General features: G+C 32.3%; 2 protein-coding genes and 2 long non-coding RNA genes across 4 annotated transcripts; 1 reads left to right on the forward strand and 3 right to left on the reverse strand.

The window, feature by feature from the left end:
• Positions 1-530: 530 nt before the first annotated feature.
• LOC146935493 (uncharacterized) lies at positions 531-2,878 on the reverse strand. Its single transcript, XR_015033085.1, has 3 exons — positions 2,641-2,878; positions 1,915-2,532; positions 531-770 (listed from the first exon to the last, which is right to left on the reverse strand). It is a non-coding gene; the product is annotated as an uncharacterized LOC146935493 (long non-coding RNA).
• A 3,480-nt stretch (positions 2,879-6,358) lies between these two features.
• On the forward strand, positions 6,359-10,634 carry LOC146935494 (uncharacterized). Its single transcript, XM_085749059.1, has 4 exons — positions 6,359-6,682; positions 7,102-9,213; positions 9,317-9,801; positions 9,968-10,634. The coding sequence occupies exons 2-4, from the start codon at positions 7,102-7,104 to the stop codon at positions 10,632-10,634; spliced, it is 3,264 nt and encodes a 1,087-aa protein (XP_085605185.1). The 5' UTR covers positions 6,359-6,682.
• A 3,710-nt stretch (positions 10,635-14,344) lies between these two features.
• Positions 14,345-15,422, reverse strand: LOC146935495 (uncharacterized). Its single transcript, XM_085757632.1, has one exon. It carries the CDS (start codon positions 15,288-15,290, stop codon positions 14,451-14,453), a length of 840 nt encoding a protein of 279 aa, XP_085613758.1. The 5' UTR covers positions 15,291-15,422; the 3' UTR covers positions 14,345-14,450.
• Positions 15,423-21,566: 6,144 nt separating this feature from the next.
• LOC146935496 (uncharacterized) lies at positions 21,567-24,154 on the reverse strand. The gene is made up of 5 exons (XR_015030259.1): positions 23,603-24,154; positions 23,427-23,500; positions 23,045-23,130; positions 22,817-22,959; positions 21,567-21,735 (listed from the first exon to the last, which is right to left on the reverse strand). It is a non-coding gene; the product is annotated as an uncharacterized LOC146935496 (long non-coding RNA).
• Between the last annotated feature and the right edge of the window lie 607 nt (positions 24,155-24,761).

A 24,761-nucleotide genomic window follows, 5' to 3' on the forward strand; every position in this document is an offset into this window, starting at 1 on the left:
CGTTTGTATATATCTATTGTTTCTGTAGACTTTTTTTTTTTGACAAGTTGATGTACACTTATTAATGATATTTTTTTTTGTTACAATTATTAATGATATATTTGTACTATATTTATAAACAATAGAGGATTTTAGGCTGACTTTTGTTATTCAAACTATACCTTCAACAATTTTGTTTGTTACGTTTGAAATTCATAAATATTTATGCTTATAATTTTAATCTATATAAACTTTTTTATATAAAATATCGTTCATAATCTATCACTACACCGTTTATCCTCTTCAGCAACAGTTAAAAATCGTAGCCAAAACTGCGAAAATCGTAGCCTAAAAGAATAGGGGACGTTTTTCAGGCGTCTCCTGTTCGAGCGTCGCCTATTGTCTAAGGGGACGTTTTTTCATGCTCTGTGGGCACAGTTTTTGAAAACGTCGCCTAAACCTATGGCTTTTTTATGTCATTTGACGCAACAATCTTTAACTGTTTATAAACCTATGGCTTTTTGAAAGGCTAATAGGAGAAATTTTTCGAATTTTTTTTTATAAAATCAATTATAATTTATACAAAATTGAATTTAAACACATTCACAAAAGTTGTGTTACAATAAACTTGCGCAAATATTAGTTAACACATACTATTAAAAAAAATGTCTAACATTATTTGATACCAAGTACAAGCCTAGCAAAGTACATGTTTTAAATATCAGCATCATCTATGTTGTCCTCTTGAAATTCATCATCTACATCGTCTTTTTCATCATCTTCATTGATACCTTAAAGCAAAAAAGAGTAAAACAAAATTAAATCAGTCAGAGATAAAATCAATTCAATGGACAATTAGAAAGCCATTCAGAGTTATACATAATACAAATAAAAACCAAGACAATTAGTAAAACACACCCAAAGTATTTCGTAAACAAGAAAACCTCTTTAACAAGAGTAATTTCCTACAACATCAACGTCATAAAATAGTTGTTATAACAACACTAGAATAATTCCACAATCTCTTAAATGAATCAACTCTACACTAAATAAACTTTTTAATAAGTTTGCTAATATTCTACAACCTTTTAGTAACTACAAACAACGTCGAGACAACATGCCTAAACAAAACATTTACCCCAATCCTAATTTACCTTATTTGATGTCAAGTATAACCTCACAACCTTCATCAACAATAACTTACAAATTAAACACAAAAGAAGATAGCAGCAACATTACTCAACAACTAATCCATCAAATACTCAAATTATTCTTATCCTTACATAATTAAATCTCTAACACTAGTTTGGGATTCAAATCTTATTGATACTTAAGTCAAATTCATCAACAATAGTATCTTCAACAACATCAAATTAACCACATAGTAGCCACCAATATTTACTACAAGGAAACTTACAAGTTGTCAAATAACTAGATATCAACTAAATCCTCGAATAATAGTATTAATACTCTCAAACTTTTTCTCAACCATCAGTAACTTCAAAGTACCCAAGATCAAGATATTAAACACAAAATAGAAATCATTTAGTCTAAAAATACCTTGGAAAAATAATAGCCAATATAAGAAAAGGAGAAAAATAATATTATTTAGAATTTTATTTAAAAATTTAATGTCTTCGTTGATATCTAGCCAATAATCTCAAACGAAGGTACTTCAACAAGGACAACAATATTTGAAAAAAGCTTCTCAAGGAATACTCAAATGATAAAAGCTACAAAAAAGGGTGTCCTCAAAACCAAATATATAATAATTACAAGCAATATGAAACTCTCTAGATTCGAAATTCACAATTGAGACATATAAGAAGGAAAGTATATATGTAGTGAAAAAAAAAAACCAAGACCACATAAATCCATCAACACCAACACAAATTTTCATGGGAAAAAATGGAACCAACCAAAATAAAATGGTACCTGCGAGAGTAATTATACTCACGAGAAGTGAAAAGAACACTATCAATAAACTCAATCTTAGTATCTTCAATTGTTTCATTACTCAATTCAATTGTTGATCATCGAAATCAATCAACCAATCTTAGGCTCTTGATTCTCTCGATCTCGGTCCCTTTGATTACTCCATTACTCAATTAGGACACAACACAATTTGCGCAACAACAGCAACACGTAACAGGTTACAAGGAAAGGTTAGATGTGAGTTTAATACAACTCAATTTATGTCAATAACAAGTGATTTTTGGATTTGAACATGAAAGAATAAATTAGAGTCTTCTCCAAAATATAGGCTAAAGACTTAAACTCAAAACCAGAAGCGGAATCATTGAAACAATTTATATGATAAAAATTAACATTAATTAATGCTGAATTCGGATTTGGAAAATAAGAAAAAATTAGGGTTCAATAAAAATTGGGGCTTTTTGTTGTAAGTGTACAAAATGAACAAGGTTATGAAATTAAATAACAATAGTATGAAAGGAAATCAAGATGATGCTAAAAGAATAGATATTTACCTTGAAGAAGAGAGCACATGACAGTGATGTTGCTGTTCCGGCACAGTGGTTGTTGATGGAAGTGCTAGAAAAGGGAAAAACAATAGGAGGAAAGAAAAATCACAGTGCAAGAAAGAAGAAACATGAACGAAGAAGGAAAAATGACTCATAGTTACCGGAAAAACAAGCTTACCATGACGGAGGAAGAAAAAGGGACGGAAAAATTTATCCTTTCGTGAAATTTATTGAACCATTGAAAAGCTCTCATCGAAGGGATAAAGAAAATGGTGTTACTTTTTCCGATCTGTGAACACGGAGGCTGGGGCGACGCCGGGAAGATTGTGGCCGGTGGTGGGTTTGTACGTGGGAAGAGGATGCAGAACGCGTGTTCTGTCTTATGTCCTTAGGAAAGAAAAGAAAAATAAAACATGATTGGGAAGAGTTTGTTAAAATGACAAAAGAATAAAACCACAAAAAATGGAAAATAATTATACTATCACTTAATAAAATATCTCTAAGTCAAAAGAATTAAAAAGGAAAGTTTTAAATAAAAAATACTCTAAAACTAAAATGGGTATTTTGAAAATAAATTTTAGTTTCAGAAATTTTGTAAAAAAAGAAGATAGAAAAAATTGAAAAAAAAGATTAGTAAGATCTTTTAGCTTCAGAACTAAAATAGGAACAATATATTTTTTTTTGGGTAAATTACACTAACCTCCCTTAAGGTATGTTTAAATGACACTCACCTCCCCTCTATTTTTCAACCATGCAGAAACCTCCCCTACTTAATTTTCAACGTGACAAACACATCCCTTCTAGCTTAACACTGTTTGTCTCCGTTAAAATACAGTCTGGGTCCATTCACAATAGATGCATCCTGTACCTTTGAAATGGTCTCTTGACCACAAGCACTTGATGTCAAAGCCATTGACATTGCTTGAAAAGTAGCAGAACATATCCTATATTATGCTAGCTACTTCAAATTCAAATCTTGAATTATTCACATATATAACGCAATAGGATCATGATGCACAACATTATCTTCAAGTTACAAAAGATGCACAGTACACTCTTAAAAGTCATTGCCATTGTTTCTGTAAATGTTAAATACTTAAACTATCGAGTACACACCTTAACAGAAAAGTGAGAGACAATGCAAAAATATAAAAATGAAGAATTAACAAGATGAAAAAAAAACTTGTTAACAAAGTGGCCAAAGAAATGAAGGAAATTCAAAGGCAAATTATAGAATCTCGTTCAAAGAATTTGGGAAAAAAATGCCAACAGCTAGGAAACAACACACAGCACACCATTCTCTGTCACTCACACACACAAATACACCCACACCATGCATACTCCTTTGTCTCTCTCCCTCTCCGCAAAAGAAGTCACCGACTCACCACCACCAACCTCTAATGAAGAAGAAGAAGAAACCAAGGAATGTAAAACGAATCGAAGGAATTGGTGGGAACAAGAATGTAGCTGTCAATAAAATCAAAATTCATATTACCCTAAAGCGCAGCGCCGGAAAGGGTCGTAGAAACAGAGTGCAGCAATGTTGCACAGCAGTTCGACCCTTTACAAAATGAGCAACAAAATTTAATCAGCTAATGAATTGATTCCTTGGATTAGCTAGGAACTCAGGAAGCAAAGCGTAGAATTGTGATTTTCTACCTGACAGTACTTTAACGGTGTTAACTTAAAGGGGAGGTGAATGTTTTTTATAAAATAGAGGGGGTGTTAGTGTTGTTTAGTGAAACCTCAAGGGAGGTTAATGCAATTTACCCTTTTTTTTTAGTTTCTGTTGCTAAATTTTTTTAATGCTATAATGCGGTTTTTTTGTAGTGCCCATTAAAATAGGAATATCTCACTATAATAGGAACAATATTATTATTTTGAATTTTTTTAAAATTTAATCCTAATAAAATAGAAATATCTCACAATAATAGAAACAATATTATTTATATTTTTTTTAGGGATTTTTATTTATATTTATATTATATGTAAAGAGAATCTCTATTATATCAATGATATTTTATAGAAATTTTGCTTGTAAATTACCCACAATATTTGATATAAATTTTTAATTACTTCAATTTTCAATTAATAAAATAGTTAAATATCAGTAAAATAGGAACAACATTATCTATAACAATATATTATTTATTATTTCAAGTATACCTTTAAATAAATTTTCTATAATAATTCTACATTTTTATGTCATTTTTTTTCACACATATTTTTTGTCATTGAAAAAAGATAAAATTTTATGTTATATTGTTATATTTTTGGTGTAATTAAAAAAGATAAGCATGTTGTTACCATTTGCAATCACAAATATCTTATGTATAATTTTAATCAAAACTATACGTATAATTCGAATCAAAACCGAAATAATTTGATAAAAAATATTGTTTATAATTTACACGCTTGAGCGCAATATAAAGAGCGGACATACATGCTTGGATTTCCTATCTGAACACTGGTATATATATAAAGAGAAAAGGCCTTAAAAAAAAGAGAATAGGAAATTTTGGACTGACTTTTTCATTATTTCAATTATATTATTAAATAAAATTTTCGATATTTATGTAATACTTATGGTGTTATTAAAAAGGATGAAGTTTATATTATATTTGATCTTGTAAAAAATTATATTATATGAGATATATCGTTGATGTCCTCGTGAGTTTAGATCAGTTGGTAGGGTCAATGCATAAAATATTAAGGTCTGGGGTTCGAACCACAGCCACCTCAAAAATAAAAAAGATATATCGTTGATGACGTTAAAAAAAAAAAGCAATGATTGTCTATTTTGATTTTCATTAAAACTAAAAATTATACATTTTTGTTGCTTTTAAATTATAATAAGTCAAACTAATTATGATTGTCTATTTCAATGACACCAACAATATAACAAAAAATATATATATATCTAAAATATTATTATTTTTAAATGACACCGACAACAATCTTTATTATAGAAAAACTTGATTAACCAATACTAAAAAAAAAAAAAAAACTTGTTTAAGGTTATAATTGAGATAATAAAAAAGTAAGTATAGGTATATCCGTCTTTTAACATTTAATTTACTCTTATACATTTGTTATATATATTATTTGTATTAAAAGTTGAGGGTAATTTTGTAAATAGATAAAGTCAGTCCAAAAGAGACAAAACAGGTTATTTTCTTTACATACATATATATATATATATATATATATATATATATATATTCTTTTGCATTATACATTTTAGACAAAATTACATAATTCTTGACAAATACACTTCCGTTATTTTTTCTTCTTCTGATTTAATCATTTTTATTATAAAATATCAACATCGTTATCAGTTTTCATCAAATAAATCAAAATCTAAAATAATATTTGTCAAAAATCCATAAAACTCATAAAAAAACTCAAATCTACAAACATACATTAAAAATGTCCTCAGAAGTATCTAAGAGGACAATTAACAATCATTGTCAAAGGGATAACAAAGTAAACACTCCAAAACTGTCTCCAGAAGTATTTTAGGGGACAATTAACAATCGTTGCCAAAAAGATAGCAGAGTAACACTCCAAAAACGTCCCCAAAAGTATTTTAGGGGACGGTTGCAAAAATATTTCTGGCAACAGTCAGAAAACGTTGCCATAGCGACTTTTAGGCGACAATTATTACATGTTGCCTAAAAAAGTGTTGCCAGAGACAACAAATGGTGTAGTGTATATGAGTTAGCGTAATAAAAAAATGAAAAGACGGCTATGTGAATGTCCGTCTTTCCACACGTTGACATAATGTAAATCAATATTTTTCTAAATTAAAAATAAATCAAATTATTACACGGTATATCCCGTGAAAATAAAACTATCACATACCTCCCTAAAAACAAAAGAAACAAAAAAGGCTTAATACATGCTTTGGTCCCTTAACTTATTTTCGGATTTCATTTTGGTCCCTTAACTTTAAACTGTGTCAATTTGGTCCCATAACTTTACCTCCGTTTACACTACTGGTCCCTTCTGTTAGTTTTTTACCAAAAACGTTAAGTTTTGCCAGGTAAGCTGTCCACGTAATCAAAACGTTACTTTTCTGAGAAATTAGAGAGAGAAGCAAGAAAACGTAGAGAGAGAAAGAGAACGAAAACCAAGAGTGAGAAGTTGAAGAAATCTGGAAAACGAAGAAGAAAAATCTGGAAAACGAAGAAGATTAACGAAGCAAAGCAAAATTCCAGGTTAGTTTCATCATCTTCTTCGCAAATCTCATGTGTTTCGAAAAAAAAATTCTGATTAGGGTTTCGAAAGTCTCTAGGGTTTTGTAGATTTCTATGAATTTTTAACCTTTTTAGGCTAATTTCCTAGTTTTCTTTGCGAATATGAAGTTAAAACAAGTTTTTTTTGTCTGATTTGGAATGCGAAAATTTGGCATGGTTTGCGAATGTGAATGTGTTACCTTTTAAGGTGTTGTATGCATATGTTTGGTTTATTTTTTGTTTATTCCTTCTCAAAAGTCGAATTTTGTCTGCTTTGTTGGATTTCCATTTGTTAAATTAGGGTTTTATACTGTTGTGTGGTGTGTGGTCCAATTATTTCGAATTTTGTGCATAAATCTGATTAGGTTTTGTTTCTTTTGTATATTAATGGTAAAAAACAGATGGACCAAATATTTGAGTGTGTGGTCCATCATGCTGGAGATTTTAGTAGCTTTATGGATCCTGATTATGAAGGACCAGTAGAAACACTAGACTGTGAACCAGACTTTTTCTCATACTTTGCTTTGTTATCAACCTTAAAAAGATGTGGGTATGCTAGTCTTAAGTCTCTGTGGTATCATGACCCTGCTATGGAAGATGGGTTTATTCCTTTGAATAATGATAGTGGCTGTAGAAGGATGCAAAGTATTGCACTTCAATATGATAGGGTCCATTTGTATGTTGTCCACCCTATGTCACAACCTGATGTTGTAGCCCTTGACCCATTGATAGAATATCCATGTATGGCCCCACCTGTCCCACCTGTTGTTAATGAAACAAATGAAGGTCCCACTGATGTAGGTCCCACTGCTGAAGATAAAAATGCTGAAAGTGGTGTAAGTGGTCCCAACTGTGGTGTGAATGAAGATGGGCCTGAGTTGGACTTAAATGACTTAGGCCCAATGTTGGATGAGAATGATTTGTTTGGTGAGCATGAGAATAGGCCTGAAGGTGTGAATGAAGATGGGCTAGGTAATGAAGATGGGCAAGGCAATGAAGGTGTTGTTGAAGATGGGGTAGATAATGAAGATGGACTGGGTAATGTGACTCCTGAGAGGGAAGATAGTGCATTAGGGCAACATTTTGGTGACTCAGATGATGAGGTGTGTATAGCAGGAAATCTAGACACTGAGGTAGGTGGGAATGTAGTTAATAAACCAACTGCTACCTTAAATGAAGACCCTGTGTTTAATGACCCAACTGTGAATGTTGAAACTGTTGTTGGTGAGGGATCTGGTGTGAATGAAGCAACTGTTGTTGGTGAGGGATCTGGTGTGAATGAAGCAACTGTTAATGTTGGTGAGGGATCTGGTGTGAATGAAGATAATGGGAATGAAGCAACTGTTCAAGCTGAAACCTTAAGAGGCGAGGGATGTGGTACTGCTAACAAGGGGAAAAAGAAGAAGGGAGAATCTGGTAGGAGGAGAGGAAGAGGAAGACCCAAGAAGAAAACAACTGCAGAGCCTGTGTTTGAAGATGACTTAATTGAACATCTTAGAAGATCTGTTAACAATGAAGGAGAAGTAGGTCAATCAAGTGTTGTGGGAGACAAGGGATTAAGTGATGTGGAAGAATATAACTCTGAGCTGGATACTGGTTCTGATAGTGATGAAGATGGTGTACAGAACCCCAGATTCCCAACTTTCAAGATGCCAGGTAGTATGAAAGACTATAAATGGGAGGCTGGTACTTTATTTTTGACAAAGATTGATTTTCAACATGCTGTTAGAACTTATGCTGTGGAGAATGCTAGGGATTTAAAGTTTAGAAAAAATGATAAAGAGAGAATGAGGGTTTATTGCAAAGGTGAAGGCTGTGAATGGGAGATGTTCTGTGGTCATATTAAAGGTGAGGAAACATGGCAGTTGAGGAGTGTTAGTGAAGGGGATCATACATGTACTCCAGCATTTAGAGTTAAGTTGATGAACTCTAAATGGTTAGGATCTAAACTACACACAAGGGTTAGGGAGAATAGGGACTTAGAAGTTACTACAATTATGAATAGGGCTCAACAAAAATGGGGTATTGGTGTGAACAGAAGCAAAGCTTATAGGGCAAAGAATTTGGCAGCTGAATTTGTGGAAGGTAGCTTTAGAGATCAATATAGAAGGCTACATGACTATGGCAAAGAATTACTTAGATCCAACCCAGAATCTTCTGTATCCATTACTAGCACCCCTTATGTAGGTACTGAGGCTGACCTACAGAATCCTAATGCCATATTTTGTCCCCACTTTCAGAGAATGTATGTCTGTTTTAAGGGATATAGGGATAGTTTCTTCAATTGCAGACCCATTATTGGTCTTGATGGGTGTTTTCTTAAGACCCCTTATGGTGGAATGTTATTGGCTGCAATTGGCATGGATCCTAATGACCAAATTCTTCCAATTGCATATGCTGTTGTGGAAGGAGAGACTAAAGAATCATGGGAATGGTTTTTGGAGCTTCTCATAGCTGATTTGGGTGGCACCAGACTGTGCAAGACTTATACTATAATAAGTGATCAGCAAAAGGTAAACTAACTATTCATTTTACTTTAATATGTTCAATTACTTGTCTTTAATTGCATACATTAATTTTAATTACTGTTTTTTTGAAATGTATTATGTTAAACAGGGACTTTTGCCAGCAATTGATAAATTACTTCCTGGAGTTGATCATAGGTTTTGTGTCAGACACCTCTACAACAACTTTAGGAAGAAATTTCCTGGGAAAAAACTGAAAGAGTTAATGTGGAGGGCTGCAAAGGCTACCTACAGAAATGCATTTGAGAGGGAAATGATGGAAATCAAGAAGATCAATGAGGAAGCTTTTAACTATCTGTGTGAAATTGAACCAAGGCATTGGACTAGATCAATGTTCAAGGGTGATACACAGTGTGACACACTAGTGAATAACATTTCAGAGGCTTTCAATTCTGTTATTGTTGTTCCAAGGTCCAAGCCAATTGTATCTATGTTGGAGGATATCAGAGTGTATGTCATGGAAAGGTGGCAGATCAATAGGGAGAAAATTGCTAAGTATGCTGATGGTGAAGTTCTGCCAAATATCAAGAAAAAGCTAGAAAAGGAATCTTCTTATACCAATAACTGGCAAGTCAGGTATGAATATCTTAATGTAGGCATCTTAATGTAAAAGTATTTTGTTAAAGAATCTTAAGGTATGAATATCTTAAGGTATGAATATCTTTACCAATAATGATAAAGAATCTTAATGTAGGCATCTTGTTAATTGCATAATGTAACCATCTTGTTAATCTTAATGTAGGCAAAGTGGAGATCATGATTTTCAAGTTATACATATGTCAAGCACTGGAGACAGGTATGCTGTCAATTTGTTGGACAAAGTGTGTGATTGCAGGAAATGGCTGTTGACAGGACTGCCATGTTGTCATGCCATTTCTTGCATGAAATACAAAAACTACAGGATAGCTGACTATGTGCCATCAATTTTCAAAAAAGAGCAATATGCTGCATGTTATTCCAGCATCATTTTCCCTATCAATGGCCAAGATCTATGGATGAGGACAGACTGCACTGACCTTCAACCACCACCTGTGAAAAGGCAACCAGGGAGACCTAAAAAGAAGAGGAGAATGGATGCAAGTGAGCTGATGAGAGATAACTCACAAATGAAGAGAGCTTCCTATGGGATTAAGTGTAGTAGGTGCAGGAAAAATGGACACAACAAGTCAACATGCCCACTACCTCCACCACCACCTCCACCACCATCATCTCAGCCACAAGCTTCTCACCCACAATCATCTGAGGCACACCCTGCACAGGCTTCTGATCAACAAGCTTCTCAGCAGCAAGCTTCTCAACAACAAGCTTCTCAACAACAAGCTTCTAAGTCACAGGCACACTCTTCTCAACCAAACATACAGAAGAAAATTAGATCACCTAAGAAGAGAAATATTGTGAATGTGTCTTAGACACAAGCTTCTAAGACACAAGCATCTCAACCACCAGCTTCTCAGTCAAAGGCACACCCAGCTCAGACACAATCATCTCAAGCACCAGTTCAGAAAAAAATGAGATCACCAAGGAAAAGAAAATATGGGAATGTGTCTGATGTTGCTGCAACTCAACCAACACAAAAGAAAGGAAACAAGGTGTCAAGGAAGGCAAGATCTGCATCTCAGCCTTAGAAGCTTATTAAGTAGTCTTTTTGGTTAGAAGGTTATTAAGTAGTCTTTTTGGTTAGAAGGTTATTAAGTAGTCTTTTTGGTTAGAAGCTTATTAAGTAGTCTGTTTGAATGTAATATGTGCTATTGACTGATATTAAGCACATTTCACTTTGTTTTGGTGTGCAATGTTCTGCACTTTTTAACTGATAAGCACTTAGTGCTGTAACATTGCTCATAACTGATGAATTATATGCTGTAATTGCACTTATGAATTTAATGGAATGATGTGCTATTGAGCACTTTTGCATCTTATACAACTCAACATTATGCAACTCTGTTATAGCACATATTAATTGTTCATGTTGTAACACTTTGCAATTTTGTTATACCATTATACAACTCAACTTAATTGTTCCTGATATACCATTATGCAACTCAACATTATATACTTAAAATGAACATCAACAAAGCACAATTCATTCAAACTATTGCATTCATTCTTCATTCATCAAATACATTACATTCATTCATCAAACACATTACATCCATTCATCAAACACATTACATCCATTCTGACATAGTCACCTAGACATTACATTCAAAACAATACCAACTAATTCATTCATCCACTCAAATTACAAAGTTGTTCCTATAATTCAAAATACATCATTGTTCCTAGAATTCAAAATACATCATTGTTCCTATTTCAAATAAAATCCACTCAAAATGTATGTGGTTTTGCAAACTAAAATTGTTCCTAAGACCAACACAATCCCAAAGCATAAAAATCCAAAAAATAACGCCATGATCAACCATTTTCTTGTTCTTGATAACTCAATCTTCAACTTGTTTTTCTTTTTCTTCTGTTTTTCAATCTTCAATTTCTGTTTTTCAATCAACAAATCCCTTTCATCCATACCATCATCTTCATCAACTAACTTAAAGTAGCTGCATCCTTTGTCAGTCGAATTCCTGTAATTTCTACAACCCCAGAATTTCTTCCCAAAATTACGATTCAAAGCATCAGTTACAGTTCGAATTACAACTGTTTCTCCACACCTACAATTTGGTACTGCCCTTCTTCTCAAATTAGACCCAACAGATCCAGATGCATATGATTCTTCATGAACCCATTGAGTTTTTAATGTCTGGTTCGACATTTCACCTGAAGGTGTTGTGTGGTTCATATTTCTGAGGAGAATGAAGAAGAAAAAGAATGGTGGAAGAAGGAGAAGGAAGGTCACGAAGGAGAAGGAATGGTGGAACAAGGAGAAGAAAAAAAAAACCCTAATTTTCACCAATCTTTCCCCTTTTGTATTGCTGACGTGGAGAGAATACATGGCAAAACTTAACGTTTTTGGTAAAAAACTAACAGAAGGGACCAGTAGTGTAAACGGAGGTAAAGTTATGGGACCAAATTGACACAGTTTAAAGTTAAGGGACCAAAATGAAATCCGAAAATAAGTTAAGGGACCAAAGCATGTATTAAGCCAACAAAAAACTATCACATTCCTTAAAAAAAAAAAAAAAAAACTATCACATGCTTGAAAAATTCTATAAAAATCCTAACGAATCTTTTTCATTTTTATAAAGGAACGAATATCTTAATATATATATATATATATATATATATATATATATATATATATAATAAAACTATCACATACCTCCCTAAAAACAAAATAAACAAAAAACTATCACATTATATATATATATATATATATATATATATATATAAAATAAAACTATCACATACCTCCCTAAAAACAAAATAAACAAAAAACTATCACATTCCTTAAAAAAACAAAAAAAACAAAAAAACTATCACATGCTTGAAAAATTCTATAAAAATCCTAACGAATCTTTTTCATTTTTATAAAGGAACGAATATCTTTATATATATATATATATATATATATATATATATATATAAATGTTAGATATTCTCCAATCAACCTTAATTAACCCTAATCCCGCCCTTTTTGGCGGGTCTAAATATATTTTTTTTAAAAATTGTTTTGCATTTTTTTTAAAAATTGTTTTGCAAGGAATTGAACCAACTACCCATAACAACACCTTAGAGCTTTTACCACTAGACCACTAACATTTTTATTGAAATATAGTTGCTTCTAAAATGGATATGTAATCTTAAAAGCCTTTTTTTTAAGCCACTAACACTCATTTTTATTGTGTTTATTTTCATGTTTGATTAATTTCACATAATTTAATTTATGACTTTTATTCCATGTTCATTTTTGTTGATGCAAACTAATGTTACAATTTTCTTTTTTGAGATTTTGCATGTCGATCACTCTCAAACATCACTTAGTTTCATTGTTTCTATTACTTTGAATGTAACTCTAAAATTAATAATATAGTCACTTTGATGCTCATATAAGAAACTCTACAAAACCCGTACATCGTACGGGTTAGAGTCTAGTAATATTTTAAATGAAGCCATATTTATATTTTTGAATTGTTTCGTTAAATATAGTAGAAAGCGTAATTTTTTTGTGACTATTTTTATTTTTGAAACAATTTTTTTGTGACTATTGTAGAAAAAGCATAATCCAAGACCGCAAAACCTGAGTTTTTTTCTTCTTCTTACATATATTTGAAATTAGAGAGATTAATGAACCACTGATGTCTCTATTACCTCTATAAGAGGTATTAACATAGTTTTTTTTTTTTTTTCAAAATAAGTGATTTCTTATTTGAGGCTGCATTTTATTTTACCAACATTTACGCCGTCAAATTCACAAAATAAAAAAAACTAACCTTTTATTAGGGGTGGACACTGGTTGGGTTGGACCGGGTTTGTCCAAACCCGTTACTCAATCCGTTCAATTCAGCGGATCAGGTTTGTCATCAAACCCGCATTTTTATTATAAAATTCGAAAAGAATCAACTCGGTAGCGAAGGAGTTGGATCGAGTTGGGTTCACAGTTTGTGCGTCTAAAAATAAAAATTATTATTTTTTAAATTCTTAAAAAAAAAAAAACCATAGTTTTGAATAAGAATCAATTGTACATAAAATTAGGGTTAATTTGAGGTCATAATTGTTTTTTTTTTTTTTAGAAATTGAGCGTTGATAAAAATTAGACATATATTTCTTAAGTTTTTTTATTTTAAAATAATCATTAATACTAGCGGGTTAGGTATGCGAATCCACGATGCGGGTTCAAAACCATAGATCCAATACTCAAACCAAACTTTACAGGTTGTACCCAGTTGGATCAAGTTAGATCCGTAAATGATCGAGTTCAGTTGATTAATGAATTAGATCGGTTTGGATCATCGGATTTGCAAGTCGACTCACTCACATCCATGTACACCCCCTTTTTATAGTTTTATTAAAATGCACATTGCTTCAAGGCTGCCCAATATATTTTTTAGTCTCGCCAATACACACACACAACTGATAACAAATTAAACAGTTAATATGAATAAGCAAACTAACGTTAATCAGGGTACAATCCAGATCCCTTAAAGGTAAGGTACAATCCATAACACGATTAAAAATAATAATGGCTTTATTTATTTATAATACAATAATAATAACTAATAACAATATATAATAATAGAGTAGCATTGACATAAGGAAACAATATAAAAACTTGTTTAAAGCTTGAGTGATAAATCAAGCTCAGATGATTCAGAATCAGAAGGTTCTTCTTCAATGTTAGCCTTTGATAGATCATGAATACCATCTTTGGTAGAAGTAGGAGCCACAATAATTTGTTTTTCTATGTTTGAGTTTGAACTTGTAGCAATATTTGTAGAAGAATCTCCTAATTTTAGCATTGCACCAATTTTATTATTTGTACCACCTTCAATCCTTGAAGTACTTGCACCACCTTCAATCCTTGAAGTACTTGCACCACCGATACCTAGGTTTCCAAACCCGCTGTTACCACCCCTCATATTTCTCAATGAAGCAAGAGAAGGGTTTAAGATCTCTTGCAACAAAGCACTATGACGGTACCCAAAACTGTGTGGGGTAATCTTAGGGCTAAAATAAGGTGGTTTTTGAATCATTGACTCGGTTCTAACCCCGAGTGAACTATAATCATAAGGTCGAAAAAGAGTAGGATTAAAGTGAGATTGCCCTAAACCTGAAGCACCATCATCATACCTTTGTTTCCGTTGCTTTTCTATAGCACGTTCCGCCTTGTGAGCATTCTGGTGTCCTCCCAATGCTTGTGAAGTAGAGAATTGTCTCTTACAAAAGGAGCATGAAAAAGATCTTGAATCCAAATTCTTCTCTTCATTGACGTTCTCATCTTTTCCTTGATTGTTGTCATTAGGAAAACAAGACGATGAACCAATTTGAATGGGGCCGAAAAAATTGTGCTCTTGCAACTTCGACACGGGAATTGAATCGTCTTTTGACAACTTCATGAAATCAATGGGTTTGTCGGGTTTTGAGTTTGAGGATTGAATGTGTTCAATCTCCTTCATGTTCACCACTTTTTTTGAGTAGGAACATTCACCTCGATTTCGTGAAGTGGAAGAGATGCTAGAGGATTCGGATGCCGTGGTAAAAATTAGGGATAGCAAACTAAATCTTATGTTGGACTAATGTCGGATAGGTTGTGGTTTTTTAGGGAGGTTGTGGTTTTTTTATTTGGTGAATAGAGGAGCTTATATAGGAAGAGCTTCTTCTTTCTTTTGGTAAAAATATGAAGAGTTTTTTATTTAAAAAATAATTGAGTCAACGCAAATATTTTTAATCTAAAATAAAAAAATAAAAAAATAGTTAAGTCAAATATATTTATGAATAAGGAAAGAAATATCTGATGCATATTAATTTTACTTTATTATTTGAATTATAATTACAATAGCTAAGTATTGAAAGTTGAAACGATGTATGGAAGGTATGCACCGCTTGATTTGTGCTTAATTATCTTTGTCTTCCTAAACTGATTTAAAGTATATAATGCTCGTTAATTACTGAAATCTTCCATATTGAATGAGTGGTGTTAATAAATCATCGTTTTGATGTACTAAAATTTTCAAACATGATTTTGTTTTGATGTACTAAAATTTTCAAACATGATTTCAAACCGAGAAGCAAAATAGGTTATTTGGAAACAATTACGGATGTACTAATTTTAATCTGCTTCATCAATGAATGATATGTTTATATTTTCTTCAACAAGGTTTGGCTTCATGCGTTGAAACATTTTAATCAATTAAGGCTTTATAAATTGCACATCGTATATCTGATGTTTAGTGCCCACGACCCCGCGAGTTTAAATTAGTTTGTAGAGAAATTGTATAATATATGCAAAAGTCTGATTCGAACTCAAGCACCACACTTTGGTGAATTTTTAATCACAATACTCATGTTCAAATATTATGTTTTTTTTTTCTTTACTTTCAAATATTATGTTAAATGAAGGTCTAAACAAAGGCCGCACATTGATCATCGGCACAATATTACATTCAATTTCAATAATAATTTGAATTTTAGAATAATTTTAAAAATAACCCATTCAGTCAATTATAAATTTTTCACAAAAAATTCAGTCAATTCTAAATGAATAACTATATTAAATTTAAAAAATAAAGAAACATTCAACATTCAAAATTATAATTATAATTTATTACATATCCATGAATAGAATTTATTTATTTTTAATTATGATATCTATTTATTTTTATATAATTTTCTAAAACATATTATATTCTTCATAAATAGAAATTTGGAGGTACTCCCTCCGTGCCTTAATGTAGCCACCCATTGCATTTTTCACATTTCTTAAGAAAAGTTGTCAGTGTAATTAATGTGTCTGTTTTGTGTGTTAATATTACGAAATTGTCCTTTGTTTGAATGTGTATTAAATTTGACTTTTTATATTTCAAGATAAGATAGTAGTATTAATTAGGGTATGTTTAGGAAAAAAATAATAAATGCATTTAAAAAGGGGGTTACATTTAGGTACAAAAATAAAATCAAATGGGTGGTTACATTAAGGGACGAAGGGAGTATTATTTACGGAATTATATGATAATTTTTTTATAAAAATTAACAATTTTGAAATGAATAATTTGAAAGAAAACATAAGTATAAATTTAAAGTTTTAGTCAATCCAAAGAAAAATGAAAATTAATGACAAAATTTAAAACTGATTAGATTTTCATTTAATATTTTAAAATCAGATTTTCATAATTAATGACAATAATTAAATGCATTCAACAATTTCAAATTTGAAATATTAATTTAATGAATCCTTAAAAATAGTCAAAAATTGTAACAAAAAAATGTAATATTATTGAAATGGAGTCCTCTAAAAAATAATAATTTATCCAATGAAGTAAAACTTCTTCAAATACAAAGTCTTAAAAATTTAACTTATCCCTAATATCTTTAAAAATTAGGGTTAATTATTAAAATTGACCATGTAATAAATGCGAAGTATGAAAAAATGACCTTGTAAAATAAAAAACATATATTCTGACCTTGTAATTTGAGATTCTTATTATTTATGACCCTAAAATATACATCAAGTCCTAAAAAGCAACCAAGAGATTTAATTTTTTTAATGGCTTTTTAGCGACATGTTAAGAACATTAAAATATGGTTTTACACAAAATTAGAAATTTTCGACAAGCGACAAATTAATAATGAATTTTTAAAGCGTCAAAGGCTCAAAAAACAAAACAACGAAAATTTGGACCTATAAATAGAATTTTGAGCACATTGTTTGCAGAGACATCTATAAATATACATAAAAACGATCTGCAAAGTTTCATAACATTTTGTAGACGTTTCAATTTATTTTTATTTTTCAACCAAATGTGCAAAATTGAAATTTTGTTCCTAGTAAGCGTCTAATCACATGTCAAATTTTGTTCCCTAATTTTGCAGGCATGGTTAGAACATAATAAGAACCTTCACAATAAAATTTTGCAGTTTTTAAACGAGAAACAAATTAATTATAAATTGTTTAAGAAATTCATAATTAAGGGGAATAAAAATTCATAATTAATCTGCCCGTAATCGAAAAAATCTAATTTTATGTGTAAAGTCATATTTTAACATCATAAACATGCTTGGAAAAAAATCATGAAAAAGTTCAACATTTAGGTCACTTTTTTGGAGTACCGGTATATTATATGGTAAAAAAATAAGAACAATCTCAAATTACAAAGTTAAAATATATGTTTTTTATTTCACAGTCATTTTTCTGACATAGTGTATATTATAAGGACAATTAGAACAATTAACCCTCAAAATTTTATTCCATCCAACTCTATTACAATTTAAAAATTTCCCTCTGTTAGAAGGCATAGCATATTTATTCCCCCATTTGAGGCCGTACAAATGAGAAAATTTTCTTTGCATGTACAAAGATATGGGAGAATAGAACCCCTTGGATGAAGTTTGTGAATGGATGAACGTTTGCTAATGGGTAGTGTGAATCGAGACCATGACCCATTCCCCCAAAAAAAAAAATTGCTCTTCTCCTTTTCGTTTTTGCTCATTTCTATCACGATATTTTAAAATTAACCCCAACATGAATTAATTACTGCTTGGTATCCAACATGCATTAACATGTGTTGGTACCCAGCCTGTGTTAACTGCCGGTGACTCCCAACGGTAGTTAACATGCGCTGATTTTAGGTAAGCTAACAGAGCAACAATTATGTCAAGAATTCTTGTTTTTTTAAACCCCTAAATGTCAATTTTTCACAATATCCATCATCAGCTACCACAACATTCATTTACCACATTCATTCATTTACAATACTTTATGTTCATTATTTGTTAATTTCCAATCATTCACTACAATTTTTAAACTCATTCATTTGCTCAGTGGTAAGCATGTCTTAGAAGGATCAATTCATTCATTTCCAAAATAAATCCTAACTAAAAATACACAAGTACGCAAAATCAATTCCAAAACAATAAACACAACAAATTAACATTTACTGTTAAATTTCATCTTTGTTTAAATCGGAAAATCAACGAAGCGTTGTGTTACATTACATTCTCCCTAAAAATGGTGTATCATCATGACGTTGGATTAAAATTAAATTCATGGTTGTTTGCTCAAAATGTTGGCATTGAAGAGTCTTATACTTAGTGTAAAAATTTGTCAGTCTCTTTGAAAACTCAAAAGAATGGAGAGAACACGTTTTGTATTCTACCTAATGAATTGTACAGATTCTCACATCAAATTCATCCATATAAGATGAGTAATGACGAAAGGGAAAGCATTCCAATATATTCTTCAAAACTTTATCCTATTGCACTACCAGCTAACATGATTCAATTGACAAAGGAGCATGGTCAATATAAAAAAAGAACATCTTAGAAATGCATTCCCTTTCATCACCCTCTTCTTATATGAATGAATTGGATATGAGAATTTGTACATCTCATTAGGTAGAATACAAAACGTGTTCTCTTCATTCTTTCAGATCTTTAAAGAGATTGACAAACATTTACACTAAGTATAAGACACTTCAAAGCAAACATCTTCAACAAACTAACATCTTCATCTGACAAAATCAAATTCTTCAAAATATCTTCAGAAGATCTCAGCAACGAAACATCAAACTCGATCAGTCCTTTAGTGTTGTGCTAACAAAATATCAAGAACATGCTCCTCACATCACCGTCGTTCTTGAGCATCATATGGTTAAACTGGAATCTCCCAGCTAAGTTGATCCATGAACGTCAATACCCAACACCGTCCACCCTCCTTGTGTCTTTGTGGTTTTGTCGTCAGTTAACTTGATCCAATTGATCCTTCATATCTACTAACGTGACATCGACGCGAACCCTCAATAGATTGGGTTTTCCACCATTGTAGGAGACTGCAGCTAACTTCGTGTTCGAATCTACTAGATAATTGTCCATTTGTTCAGATCTACATTATAAGAAATTAATAACAATCAACGAAAAATTCATTCAAACATTTCATCAAACACTTGGATTGCAAAATATACATAAACCCTGAAACAAAAATCTAAAACATAAACATGCAAACATTTAATCAACTTAAATCTAGTCTCATAAGGATTCATAACATAAATATGTAAATATTTAATCATTTCCTACCAAAAAAATAAAAATTTACATAAATCCTAAAACTAAAACATTTCTAATTTAAGAAGAAAAATGTAACATATAAACATAAATGTAATTGGTAATGAATTATGAAAATTTACTTGTTATTAGAGTGGTGGTTGATTTGAATTTGAAGAAATTTGGTGTTGGATGATTTGAGAGGGTTTTAGAGATTGAGATTTGTAAAATGGAAAACATGAGCTGAAGTTTCTGCTTTAGAAGGATGTTTGGCAGTTAACTTTCGCTAGGTACCAGCGCATGTTAAATCGCGTTGGATACCGAGTGGCAGTTAACTGGCGCTGTAGTTAATTTTGGAAAATCAGGGTGGGAATGAGCGAAACTGAAAGGGAGAAGAGTAATTTTCTCCCAACAATATACATGTACCTAAAAATATTACGATCTCTTTGTGTGGTCATTTTACCAGATTTTTTAAAATAAAACATTTAAACCCAAAATAAGGTTTCAAATTTCTCTCACTCTTATTAAAATGGCTTAATTACAGTTTTGGTCCCCTATTTTGGGTGGATCACGGTTTTGGACCCCTATTTCAAAATCACACAGTTTTGGCCCTTCAACATGAAATTTGGCAAAAAATTGTATGTGTTGCCACTTTTTAATGATATGGCAGAATTGTCGCGCTGACGTGACTTAATCCACATGTGTGAAACAAATTTACATGTCATTACATATTATTTTAATATAATTTCAAAAATTAAAACCAGAAATTAAATGAATTAACTTGAAAAAATAAAAAAAAATAAACGCATGGCAGAAAATGAATTTGAGGATTTATATCAACCCTAGAACTCCAATTCTTCTTCTTCATCTCCTTTGTCTCAATTCCTTCAACATTTACACACCCTCTTTCACAATTCATTTTACAATATCATCATTAATTCATTTTACACATTCATCTTCTTAATTGGGTTACGCCATCAACTTCATTGTGTCTTAAATCCATGGATTCTAAAGCTTTTTCAGTCACAAGCTCTGCTTCTATTTCGAGGCGAGTGTTATTTTGGCCTTGAAACTCCTTTGGTGACAGCTTAGACAGATGAAAATCCTAGGAGGACAGTGTTCTTCATGGTTTGTGTAACATCCCAGACTGCTTTCAGGAGACTGCTTTCAGGATTGCCGACTAACCCCACAAACCAACACGAGTCTTTTCAGCATGCTTTGTCCTCACTCACATGCTTACCGGGAAACTTCCCGGTAGGTCACCCATCCTAGTACTACTCCAAGCCAAGCACGCTTAACTGTGGAGTTCTTATGGAATGGGCTACCGAAAAGAAGATGCATCTTGTTGATATGGGTAGTACCTAACAATTCTTATAAGCCTTCCTTCAACCATGTAGTCCCATACCTACACGGCCTCCGGATCCCTCTCATTCCGATGTGATTCGGTTCCTCTTATTAACGTGGGGTCATCCTTACGGATAGTGCCCGTTCCAACTGGCGGGAACCTTTCGTATCCAACTGGCGGGATATCGAAAGCCACGTCGTGGGTGTTACATGCCCACCAGCTTCCGCCTGGTTCGTCCCCGAACCACACCGTACTGGGAGAGGTCTGCTCTGATACCAAATTGTAACACCCATACTAAATTTATCTAGAATATTTAGCATGTGCGTTAAACTTAGTATTGGATACATTAAAATTACAATAAATAAAAATTTCTCCAAATAAATTATAGAATTACTTGTCTTATACATCTGAAAGAGTATCAATGACGTTTACAAAATACATGCAATGACAAGTAAACATAATTTTCCAGCTTCTTCTGCTACTTCATCACCAAATGTTCAGCGTGCGCACCACCTGCGAATCTGAAATAAAATAAAAGGGATTGGGGTGAGACAGGATGTCTCAGTGAGTTCCACCTATCCTAGGTTGTAGGCAATCACAGGGAACCTAGGATCGCCATCTGTCTCTAAACTTAACCCATTCCGGGTTTATACTGTTCTATCATGCATAACTGAGCGATCGGGGGATAACTAGGATCGCTATCTGAATTACTAATATAATTCTAATACTAATGACAAAATCATAAACATAATCATAATGTCTGTCATATTATGTTAGAAATGTTAGCGTTGAACAAACAATATTATCTGAGTTGATTTTACGGAATAAACCCAGGTGGAGTAACCCCGGAATTTATTCCACTCTGACCGGTATTAATTTCCAACTGGCGGGAACCCAACTGACGGGGATACCGGACTCCTCTGATTATTGTGGGGTCATCCTCACGGATAGTGCCCATTCCAACTGGCGGGAACCTTTCGTATCCAACTGGCGGGATAGCGAAAGCCACAATTTAATAATTCAATTAATATCATGTCTGATAAAGAGGCTTAAATTCTCGTCTCTAACTGAAAAGTGTCAATAAATATTCTCTTCTCTAGAATGGTAATTTACCCGGGTTAGTGACTTACCCATACTATTATTCATGGCTAATTTACTCTAAACAAATCTCTTACACCATTAAATACTCATGATGGTAGTATATGGTTGGAGGACATTTTACACATTTCGGCTACATATTTGATAAAATGAGTGTTAAAATTCTTAACCAAACTAAAAGTCATTATTCCCATAAAGTTTCATTTACACTATCCAAGAATTGTGTCAAAGTTATAAAAATCCAACAAATTTACTTTCCAGAGCACTAGCCGAAATTGTGCAGACATACACTAAAACTTATCAAATTATCCTTCCTCCAATTTCAACACTACCATAAACATATTTAACATCATAAGAACTATTTTTAGAGTATACTAGCAAGGGGAATTAACCTAATGTTATAACATCACTAATTATGTCCTAATGTATCAAAATCATATATTATCATTCTAAAGGCATAATTAAACTACCCAAAGGGAAGTTTTACTAACTAAAGGAACTCACCTGATCTTATTCCGAACCCTTGAACAATTATAAGCATCAATTGAGCATCTTCACCTCATATTCATAGTTCAGCACAAATCCTACTTCTGCCCCCAACTTCAAAATCATCTCCAGACTTCAATACTGGACCAAAATCAGTGAAACTGGTACCGAAACGTCCGTAATTTCGTTAGCTAACCATAGCATTAAAAATCACTTGATTCCAAGTTACAGAGAGAAAGTTCTTACCGTTTTAGTGGAGCTATGTCCCAAAACCCGTAACCAAAAATCCAGCAGAATTTACTCAACTTCACATGCACTTTCCGAGTTCATCACTAATCCAAAACACATGAAATTTATATTCAAACTGAAGGGAATTAAATGGAGAATTCAAAAAATCCAATAATTATTCGATTATGGGTTACACAGCAGTATATACAGGCCAGTGAAGATCATACGAATTTCGTCTCAAAATCATGAATTTCTAGTATTACCTCTTATAACAATATCAACTACCACTCAAAATACATCAACAACAATTCATCAAAGTTGTTATACCCCTCTTTCCATAATAATTCCTTAAATCCAAAGTTTCTACTTTTCAACCCTTTTCTCCAAAAATTCAACTTACCTTGAATGTGATTCCATAGCTCCTTATACATCAAATAAGTCATTACCATAATCACCCACAACATAATTGCATTCCTAAAACATTTAAATGAACAATTCAACAAAAGACAATAGAGGTAAAGGTGGGTGGATTGAATTCCATGGGAAAGGAAGAGGAGGAAGAGTTTTGATACTTACTTAGTGATTAACCATCATGGGTGCTCCAAAAACAACTTAATTAATGATTTCCATGAGATTGGGAAGAAAATTGGAGTATTTGAGAAGAAGAGGGAGAGGGGCGGTTATGAGGAAAATGGAGGGAGTATGAATTTTTGAACCATGATTCTTGCTTAGCTCACTTCTATTAACTCATATTCCATGGTAATTTTGGTGAAGAATTGAGAGATTATGGTGGTGGTGAGGTGAACCGAATTTGAGAGAGGGAGGAGAAGAGATTAATGTTTTTTTTTTTTTTTTATAAATGGAAAGATGTAGAAGAATGAAGAAGAAATGGTGGGTTTTCTACTTAAAAATCTCAAATGGCCAGATTACCAAAATGCCCTTCAAGTAAAAAGTCACAATTACCCTCCGTTAATTCTTAACAATTTAATTTCTCGAGTCCGTAGGGATAATATGTGAGATGTTTACCGAATTTCTTTGCGTTTCTTAATAAATAATCAACTCTTTAGAAATTATTTATGTTCTGACATGTTGAACTGATACGACAATTTATTTAAAATTCTGCGGGATATTACAGTTTGTTTCATGAATGGGTTGTCGATTTTTTCTCTTCATATTTTCAATTTCAATTCTTGAATCCCTTTGGTGACCTATTCTGTTGTGTTTTCGCAGTTACAAGGAAGAAATGTTGTCAATTTTTTGACTGACATGATGAGATAACGACTGATTTACCAAAAAAAGTGGTTTTATTACATGCTTACTTTTTCATATATTATGTAAGTTTGTGAGATTTATGAGTTTTTGGATGTAGAAGGAGCAATAGAAAGAGAAAGCGATTAAGAGTAAGACGCGGAGATTTCTGGGTTTGGAAATGAAGCAGGGGATGAAGTTCATGATATTTCTGGGTATAGAGGTGAAGGCACATACAATTGATTTTAGGTCTTGTGATTGTTCTAGTTTTTAATTTGGGGAAAAATCCAAAATTGAAATTTCAGGGTTCTTTAATGAATAAAAGGTGTGTTCGTCGAGATTAGCCATGAAGAGAGATGGTGGGTGGAGATGCATCTAAAAAGGATGACGATTTGAAGAGTGCTTGATAGAATTGGCAAGTGTACTAATTTAAATTGAATTAATACAATAATTCATTTTCATAGGGACCGTTTTAATCTCTACTTAG

This window comes from Medicago sativa, chromosome 3 (assembly GCF_051527215.1).
Source record: "Medicago sativa cultivar Bolivia chromosome 3, Bolivia_mono, whole genome shotgun sequence".
Taxonomy (NCBI): Eukaryota; Viridiplantae; Streptophyta; class Magnoliopsida; order Fabales; family Fabaceae; genus Medicago; species Medicago sativa.